Consider the following 10,663-nt stretch of genomic DNA (forward strand, 5'->3'; position numbering starts at 1 on the left):
GGCCTGTAGAGGCCAGATTCCTACCTCTACCTATCTACGATAGTCGAGTCACCGCCTTCGCCGTTTCTCGCCGGACTGGTACCGATTCAGTGCGCGTACACCTGAGTTTATTACGCCTGTACTTTTGGTTCGCTCTCAGGGGTCGGGTCAAGCGGGTGTGTGGCCCAAGGAAATATATATTCTATTTCAGAAATCTGCCTAAGGCTTAGCCCGATCTTGTCGTGTCCTGCCACACACAAAATTTCTAACACACGTTCTTTAATTAAGGCTTGATTAAGGTTTGCAGAGCTTCAGCATTTGCCATAAAATAGCGCGCAATTTGTTAGAAAACCATAAATTATATATCACTGTAATCACAGATTAGGTATCCTATAAGTATACAGATAACAATCTTGTCCCTAATTCGTGGTACGAAAATTGTTTTTATGACAATGTGCAAACCAGTCAAATTTCCTGTGCGCAAAAATAAACTCGCGTAAAATAACAATAAACAGCGTAATAGAGAGATATCGCTAAACCGAATAGCGTGCATGGACGTTAATAAGGCCAGGTGTTATTTCCTTTACGTGAGGTGGTATTAACTCTCTTCATTTATAGTTATCGGATCGGAAAGAATTCTGATCGCGTCGCGTCCGCTATTTAAACTTAACCTAACTTTGAATTTAAAACTTTGAAATTGTTTTGTTTACTAGGTATTTTAAAACTAAAGGGCTAAACTGCTTATTTCCGGTGCTTTATTGTTCAACGTCTGCCAATGGGTTTAGGGCAACAAGCAACAAATTCTCTTAGAAGGGCTAAGTCGTCATCTGCTGTAAACCTAAGACTCTTTATAGGTTCTTTAGTATTGGAAGAGGTGGAATCCATATTTTGGGCCATATTTATTTAATTAAAACTAATCCCAGCTACTTAAATATCAAATTACCTAATAAAACTAAAGCAATAATTCAAAACAATTCAAACATAACCTAAAATAAAAGATCTCGCCGGCCGGCTCCGGTTGTCAAATACCCGCACATGCCCTTTTAAACAATTTTTAAACGTTATCAGAGGTTATTTAGAAAGAGCGCTTGGTGTAATTGATCCGCAAATTACGTCAGGCGGTAACGTTATTAGCGGGTGTTGCGTTAAAAATTGACTCGCGCATATCGTAACCATGATAAGGTACGCGTAAATACTGGATGACGCTATTCGGTTTTCCGATATCTCTCTAATAACTGTGCCGGTCAGGCGCTGTGCACAATTTTAGAGGCCATAAGTGGGCGTGCTATGAGCGCAAACTAGTCACCTAACTAGTGCCCGATTCCAAAAATTAGAACCACGAAAAACAATAAAGAAAAAACAAAGATTATAATCTGTATAATCTGTGCTGTAATCATAAAACTTCAATCTATTTCCGTATTGTAACGGAATTTTAAATTGTGGCTTTATTTTAGAGAAAATTTACACCAAACATAAGGAATATTTTGTTGATGTTTGACCATCAAAATCTTAAAAATAAAGAAGTTGTCTAAAAATGTGCTACAATGCGGATATAGTATAATCCGTTATCTTTACTTTCCTTCTTCATTTGTGTAAAAATACCTAGCCAGTTTTACATAAAACGTTAAATGCCGAACGCTTATTTTGTTACTTTTACGGACTAGTAAGCTATGTAACTGTCTCGACAAGGGTGTTTTGATTGCTTTATATTCAACCATATTTGTAATGCATCTCTGCAATATCTGCTAAACTCCTGTGTGGTGTGATTTTCTGATTTATTTTTAGGCATAATATTATTTCTTGACTATGCGGCAACACAGGGCGTCGAATTATCTGAGATCCGGTCTCCTATCCGAGTAATTGGATGGTGTTTGCTGTATCTGCCGGCGGTCCTCAAAATGTTGCCAAAATTTTTTGAAATTTTCAAAGTCAAATAAGTCGGTTATTTTCGATTTATTTTAAAAGTGGTAAAGAGAATCTATGTTTCTTTTAACCAGATCTACCACCAGCTAAAATATCTGCCCTTATTTCTGGGACACTTTGTATAATATAAATAATTTTATTTAAATTTATAACTTCTGCGGACTTTACATTTAGCAACTGATCACATTGCTATAATTTCTATCTCCAAAACATTGAATTTTGTCACCAATCAATACTTTATTAATACAAACAATAGTGCTGTTTTGAAAAATTATTCAAATTCCGATATTATTAAAATTAAAACAACCGAAATTGAGATGATTTCAGTGTAATTATGAAGTTCATAATAATATTTGAAATGCCTAGACTCAAATAATTCAATTACGAAGAACGTTCAAAAGCTTAAAGATAAAAGAGCAATTAATTTGGAACGTTTGAAATTCTTCGACTGGCATAAGAATGAAGTTATATAACGACTTAATTTTATGTGATACCCGAGAGATGTTTAATTTAACCCATTTTATCCCATTGGTGCATGAATGCACCAGCAACTTATGAAAATCAAATTTCGATTAAAATATTGTTTTGGAGCCTAGATTTTTCTACCCATTCGTTGATAATAGATTTTTGTTAATAAAAATACTTATTGAGGCTTTTCTTCTCCTCGGGTAATAAAAAATACAAACGTATAAAATGTGACAAAATAAATCTGCAAAAACTATATAATGGAATTTTGAAAAATTTCCACATTTTAATAATTATTTCCATTTTTTTATTACTACTACTAATCTGTCATGATCTTCCGTTTTTATGATAAAAAGGATGATTTACCACAGTCTCTATAAAAACCTTAATTTTTCTCCAAAATATTAGTGGTGCATTCGCGCACCGCTGGTAATAAAAATAAACTAGAAGCCGAATTTTGCCGGTCTTGACAAGTTTTGACGAACGTGTGCACAGTCATAATAATCGAATAAATGCGTTATTATTAGTTTGTGTTTCGTGTTATATGCATGTAAGTTAGCTAAGATGCCTTATAAACGATTTTTGACGCAAAGACAATTAGAAGAGGAATTGGAAAGTGTTGTTTTTGAGCTGGAAAATGATAATAATGGTAAGAAATCACTTACTTACATCTATAGTTTATAATTCAATAAAAATTTTGTTTTTTATTATTAGTTGTACTGGATGCAGTTTATATACCTCCAGACACCGATGCTTTGACAGATGAAGAAGATATAGATGATGAGAATATATTGGCGGAAACGGCAAAGCCAAACGATATTGTCGGTACTTTCGAACTTCACATCCCTAGCTCTTCCAATTCTGTAGATGTCGATCAAAATGTACGAAAACAATACGATTGGGACTCTTCTGATGAAGAAACTTTAGAAACCAAAAAACGAAAAATTACTGCTTCAGTTTCCCGTAATACTGTTCTTGCACCGCAGTGGCTCAAAGGAGAAATAGAATATACACACTCTCCAATATCAACTGAACATCAAGACAAAGAAAACGTAGCTGTAGCTGTAGGTGGTAAGACACCTTTAGAAGTGTTCTTTTTATTTTTTGACGAAGAAGTGACAGACTTAGTTTTGAGATATTCACATAAATATGCTGCAGATAATAATAGACATGACTTCATAGTCTCTAAGGAAGAATTGTTAAATTTTATAGGAATAATGTATCTTTCCGGATATCACACTTTACCACAAACTTCAATGTACTGGTCCACTGAGGAAGACAAAGGTGTGGGCATAGTGAAAAATTGCATGAGTAGAAACAGGTTTTATAGTATAAAACGAAATTTGCATCTGTCTGACAATGAACAATTAGACAAAAATGATAAGTTCTCCAAAATAAGGCCTTTTGTGGACATAATCAATAGAAAAAACTTGCAATGGGGAATTTTCAATTTTCATTTATCAATTGATGAACAAATGGTGCCATATTTTGGAAGGCATTCTTGTAAAATGTTCATCAAAGGCAAGCCGGTACGTTTTGGCTTCAAGCTTTGGTGCCTATGTTCTTCTGACGGGTATTTATTTTATACAATGCCATATGCTGGGAATCAAAAAAAAATATATTCTGAGCTTGGACTAAGCGGTGACGTTGTAATGAGTTTGTTGTCTGTTATCCAAAAGCCCAGCAACCATGAAATTTTTTTCGACAATTTTTTCTCATCTTTTCGATTATTTTCTCACCTGAAAAACACTGGTTACTTTGCTACTGGAACTATCAGAGAAAATAGGACGAATAATTGCCCTCTAGAAAATAGTAAAAGTTTTTCGAAAAAAGAACGCGGCGCTTTTGATATGGCATATGATAAAGATTCGAAAGTTTCAGTTGTACGTTGGAATGATAACTCTTGCGTAACGCTTTGTAGTAACGTACATAATGTGCAACCTATAAATAAAGTCAAACGTTATAATAGAAAAGAAAAAAAAGATGTTTTTGTTCCACAGCCTAATGTAATCACACAATATAATAAATATATGGGAGGTGTGGATTTGCACGATAACGGAATAGCCAATTACAGAACCAGAATTTTGGGGAAAAAATGGTGGTGGCCTTTATTCTGTAATACTTTGGACAGTATTATGGTGAATGCTTGGAAGCTTTATAATGTTGCTAACAATAGTAAAATATCTCAAATCGATTTCAAATCATATGTTGCACTACGTCTAATGAAATCTACAAGAGTTGCTGCAGTTATTAGAAACATTCCACAATCTATTGACGAAATTCGCTTTGATAATCAAGGCCACACCATTGTTTTCCACGAAACTAAGGCTCGAAGGAGATGTAGAGTTTGCCATAATCATAGTATGTATATATGTCAAAAATGTAAGGTACATTTGCATGTTCCGTGCTTTGCTACGTATCACCAAAAGTAATAATCTTTGTTACCAGTGGTTCATACATGCACCAAATAAAAGTTGATAAATTAGTTGTTTTTGAGCGTTTTAGTGTTTTATTTTATACTTCTAAGTAGAATGTAAGATAATTCCGATGTGTTAAGTGTACTTTAGTAGGGTTTTATCAGTTAGGAATATTTTTAGAAAAGTTTTATTTAGTTTTTATACCAGTGGTTCGCCAACGCACCACTATTATTTTTTTTAAAAAATGAATTGGGAATTTTCCAAAACATGAAATTTGTCTTTTTATATGTATAATAATAAAAGTATTTAAAAAAAAATGTTTTTTTTTATATATTTCTATCCCCGGGAATAAATGGGTTAATTCCAGTAATTTAAATCAAATTCCAGACTTTCTTTTCCAATTATAAAAAATTCTATAGAAAAACCATTGTATAAAAAATTTAATTTTTTTTTAAAGTTCGAGCTCTGGCAAATAAACAGCTGGTATTAAAATCAAAAAATTCCCTTAATAAGCTTTCAAAAAAAGTTATTCCTTTTTATGGTGGAAGCAGTTGTGCAAATATATAACTACTTAAGTAGTAACGAAAAAAGTTATTTAACAAGTCAATTTAAATGAATTTTTTTGAATGAGAATTAATAGAATTTTTAATAACAATAATGTGATATTTCAGGTATACCGGGTGCGTCTCAAAAATGGCTCACTCCTACAACTTTTTTATTTTTTTCAGATAAAATATCGAGATTTAGTATGTTAGTATATGACATAGATTAGAATTGATTGACGTGTTGAATTCTTTTCGGCCACTTCCTGTTTCACCGGAAATGACTACAACTTTTGATTTTTAAATGGCACTCTCGGTACTTTTTTACTTTATTCCATAGAAAATGACACTCTGAATAGAATGACATACCATATTTCAACTTTTGTTATTTTCGCTTAAAACAAAATTGTATTTTAAAATTCAATCTAGAGTTCTAAAAACACTAATTTTTAATCAAGGAGCCTTGGAAAATAGATTTGTCACACACGCAGAGTATCATTTTCAGTAGAATAAAGTAACAAAGTACCGAGGGTGTAATTTAAACATTAAAAGTTGTAGTAATTTCCGGTGAAACAGGAAGTGACCGAAAATAATTATTAAATATTTCATCATTCCTAACGTATGTCATATACTAACATACCAAATCTCGTTCTGTAATCTGAAAAAATAAAAAAGTTATAGGGAGGGGCCACTTTTGAGATGCACCCGGTATGTTAAAATATTTTGCAATATTGTTAATTTTTTTACGTAATCTACAATTATTAAAAAATATACAGTGAATTTATTTATATGAATATTAATTTAAGTATTTTTTTGGTAGAAATTTCAAAATGTGTAAAACTTATAAACATACAAAATGTGGATAACGTAGGAAGTGGCAACACTGAAGTACTATAAACCAATTTCCTGAAACTGAACAAGCGGCACGTTTTTCAATATTTTCCGGAAAATGTAAAAAAATATAAAATTTTCATGTTTCTGTGGTCGAATACTACCACTTAAAATACATGCACTTATTTCTGGGACATCCTGTATGTACCCCGCACGTGTATCCGCAAAACTTATATATAAATATACTTGAAAACAGATTTTATAAAATTCCGGAACGATAATAGCAAACAAACGATTTAATTGAAAGATCTCGCAAACATTTTCAATCATATTTTATACATTCGCACTTTTTGATTAACTTTTCCATTTATAACATATATAACCTACTTAATATCGAAATGTAAAGACATATTTTTCACTTCTCAACGTTCGAAAAATACGCATTCAAATAAAAAAACACATGGCAATCTAGTAATGTTTTTACAATAATTTTAAAACAAGATGATAATGTTTGACCATCAAAATCTTAAAAATAAAGAAGTTGTCTAAAAATGTGATACAATGCGGATATAGTACCTATAATCCGTTATCTTTACTTTCCTTCTTCATTTGTGTAAAAATACCTAGCCAGTTTTACATAAAACGTTAAATGCCGAACGCTTATTTTGCTACTTTTTCGGACTAGTAAGCTAGGTAACTGTCTCGACAAGCGTGTTTTGATTGCTTTATATTCAACCATATTTGTAATGCATCTCTGCAATATCTGCTAAACTCCTGTGTGGTGTGATTTTCTGATTTATTTTTAGGCATAATAGCAAACAAACGATTTAATTGAAAGATCTCGCAAACATTTTCAATCATATTTTATACATTCGAACTTTTTGATTAACTTTTCCATTTATAACATATATAACCTACTTAATATCGAAATGTAAAGACATATTTTTCACTTCTCAACGTTCGAAAAATACGCATTCAAATAAAAAAAACACATGTCAATCTAGTAATGTTTTTACAATAATTTTAAAACAAGATGATAAAATAAAAATAGTTAATTTTTAACATAGAATTTGTATGTTATGCTATATTTTGTCTATGGTAAAAATATGTAAACTTTTGGTAATTTTTTGTTTACATCTCACAATGATGCCTTATATTTAGAAATATCAGTTCAATTTATTAGAAATATACAAGTTTTTTCTGCACAACTAGTTCCTTAGTAGTCATAAACTTATATTAATATATATACTTATAATTATATATATACTTATAAAACTTATATTAATAAGAATCAGCGTAACTACAGGGGAGCCCGGGGGTGCCGGACCCCACCCTGGTCCTGCTGGGCACCCCCCAGAGAAATCTTGAATTTTATGAGTCTTGGCTACGTATTAATTTTTATTTGCTTGTGATGTAGTGAAAATGACGTTTTCTAGTTTTGTTTAGTTATTATTATTTTGTTGTGTTCAAAAATGTGTCAGTTTTTATTTTTTTTAGAAAATTTGTAGGTATTTAAGTAATCTACGGGAACACGGTTAATATACGGATAACCAAGTCTATGAAATTTATTGATAGAGAAATTCATGTAAAACGTTTTATTCAAAAAATGTGTTTTTTAAAATTATTTTCCATTTAAAAAAGCAAAAGCACTAGACCCCCCCTGGGCTCAACCCTAGGCCCCCCCAGGCCCACCCCAGGATAAAGTGGTAGTCACGCTAATGATAAGAATCTATCTAAATATCAATTCAAGATCATACAGCATTTATCTAAAGGTTATTTACTAATAATTCTACTTTAATTTATAAGGGTTAAAGGTGCTGTCAAACGAACTTGTTTGTAGGGCTTAGGACGTAGACAAATATCTTTATCGACACATTTTGCCCTAAGACATGTTATCTCTGCTAAAACCCTACAAAATTCCACCCCAATTCAATACATCTGTGAAGAAGATTTATCTAAATATCCGAAACATCCGGTGTTCTTAATCCGATAATACCGTAGATCAAACAAAAATAAAATATTTAAAAATAAATAATAAAATATTTTATGTATATAATTTCAGATTAAGTAAAAAAACATTGCTTTAATAGTGACAAGAAAAATATTTATTGCAAATTGTTAATGGATATACCGGGTGCGCCTCAAAAGTGGCTCACCCCTATAACTTTTTTATTTTTTTTTCAGATAAAAAAACGATATTTGGTATGTTAGTATATGACAAAAATTAGGATTCATTGACGTATTCAATTGTTTTCCGTCACTTCCTGTTTCACCGGAAATGACTACAACTTTTGATTTTTAAATGGCACCCTCGATATTTTTATACTTTATTCAATAGAAAATACCACTCTGAATTGAATAACATATCATATGTCAACTTTTGACATTTTCGCATATGGTTTATTTGAAATTATAACTTGCGGTTCGTAACAAAAAAATTTGACTCGAAAAACCAAGTGTGTGGTATCAAATTATTCGTAAAAAATTGCTTTTTCCAAATATGCTAATGAGCCACCCTCGTTCCATTTGAAAAAATTGAGATATGATTAAAAATACGATTTGAGGATTTTCTAACTGGCCAGGACAAGACACTGAAAACATGATCTGATCGTCTATCTATTTTTCCAAGGCTCCTTAATTAAGAATTAGTGTTTTTAACATAGCCATGGCACTCTAGATTGAATTTTAAAATACAATTTTTTATTAAGCGAGAATGTCAAGTGACATATGATATGTCTGTTATCTGTGGATATGTCATTCTATTAAGAATTTCATTTTCTATCGAATAAACTAAAAAAAAATACCAAGGGTGCCATTTAAAAATGAAAAGTTGTAGTCATTTCCGATGAAACAGGAAATTACTAAAAACAATTGAATACATCAATCAATTCTAATTTATTTCATATACATGCCAGACGACTAGAAACCTTCGTATGTCGGACTAAGAAGAATATTAAACGAAGCAAACCTTATAACAAGAAGGCCTGTTGACTAGGACCAAAAGCAGAGGCATGGTTTTAATCTATACTAATATACAGGGTGTTTCAAAACAAATGCGAAAAATTTCAGGGGGTGATTCCTTGTTCAAAATAAAGGGTAGTTTGCTTTATAAACGTTGGGTCAAAAGTCAACCATTAGGGAGATATCGCGGTACAAAGATGGCGGAAAAATAATGTTTTTATTTTTTATCTTGAAAACGAAAAATGATAGAACATAAAGCTTTTTCTAATAAATTATTTAAGGTCATATTTTAGAAAATATCATACTTGAAATGCATAGAAAATAGATGTTCTCCACAGTTTCTTTAAAAGTTCACTAATAATACCGTATGATCGAATAAAAAGGGCGTTAGCGATGGGTGTGAAATGAAGATCACTCTCATTTTATATGTAAAATTATATGACATTTCCCATATAATTTTATATGGTATAATAATCCATCGTTTTTATCGAGCTTTAAAATAAAAAAAAGCTTTTTATAAAAGAGAATATAAATTCTCTTTTATTTCAATATTCTGCTGATTCTGTTGTGAGCTGGCTAAAAAACTACAAAAATTATTTTCCTCTTCCCAACCATACGGCTATTCTTTTGTCCTTGTCAGGGCAGTAATTCTTAAATTAATCACTGGCAAAATATAGCGTTTAGTTGTCTAGAACGCTGTCAGGATATAAATCAAGCTAAATTTCCCCCTTTATACTAAAACTACAAATCTGGAAGAGGGACCCCAGTTTAGATTTTCTCTATTAAATTTTAGACTTCTCTCCTTTTTATGTAGTTTTCTCGAAAGTATACTTAAATATTAATCTTTAAAATTACGCTTACATTTTTATTCAGTAGTTAACTGAGTGTAAAAAATGATGCTTATACAGAATGACACACAACATTTATTTCTTCCAGCTTTTCCCTAAAAAGTCATTTGCATAGATGTACACCTATGATGTACACGCAGATGCAAAAAAACGCAACGGAAAAATTTTTGGTCAAGTTTAATATCAACTTCAATTTGTCAAATCAATTTATTATAAACTTTACTATTTGACTTATTATACAGGGTTAATCGAAGAGTTGTTATTTACTCTATCTTTAAAACACCCTGTGCAATAATTTCGTGAATCAATTTTCCTATAACATTATTTTTCGGTAAGAACCGTGTCTCCTGAATCAGCCCCGGATCTACAATTTTTTTGAACCGGGGCAAAAAATTGATAGTAGCGCCCCCTCTCTCCAGCGTTTGCAATAAATTAATTTAAAAAACTTACAAATATCTAGCTATAGGTAGGCATTTGTCGTTAACGGGACAGAATGAGCCCTTAAGCACAGATTAGGTATCCTATAAGTATACAGATAAAAATATTGTCCCTAATTCGTGGTACGAAAATTGTTTTTTATGACGATGTGCAAACGAGTCAAATTTCCTGTGCGCAAAAATAAACTCGGGTAAAATAACAATAAACAGCGTAATAGAGAGATATCGCTAAACCGAATAGCTTGAATGGACGTTAATAA

At 31.6% G+C, this 10,663-nt stretch overlaps 1 protein-coding gene across 1 annotated transcript; it reads left to right on the plus strand.

Annotated features, from left to right (window-relative positions):
• The first annotated feature begins 2,931 nt into the window (after positions 1-2,931).
• On the plus strand, positions 2,932-6,969 carry LOC115874471 (piggyBac transposable element-derived protein 3-like). Its single transcript, XM_030889621.1, has 3 exons — positions 2,932-3,016; positions 3,082-3,896; positions 6,964-6,969. The coding sequence occupies exons 1-3, from the start codon at positions 2,932-2,934 to the stop codon at positions 6,967-6,969; spliced, it is 906 nt and encodes a 301-aa protein (XP_030745481.1).
• The last annotated feature ends 3,694 nt before the right edge of the window (positions 6,970-10,663 follow it).

This window comes from Sitophilus oryzae, unplaced genomic scaffold (assembly GCF_002938485.1).
Source record: "Sitophilus oryzae breed Bouriz unplaced genomic scaffold, Soryzae_2.0 scaffold_1297_pilon_pilon, whole genome shotgun sequence".
In the NCBI taxonomy this organism is placed as follows: domain Eukaryota; kingdom Metazoa; phylum Arthropoda; class Insecta; order Coleoptera; family Curculionidae; genus Sitophilus; species Sitophilus oryzae.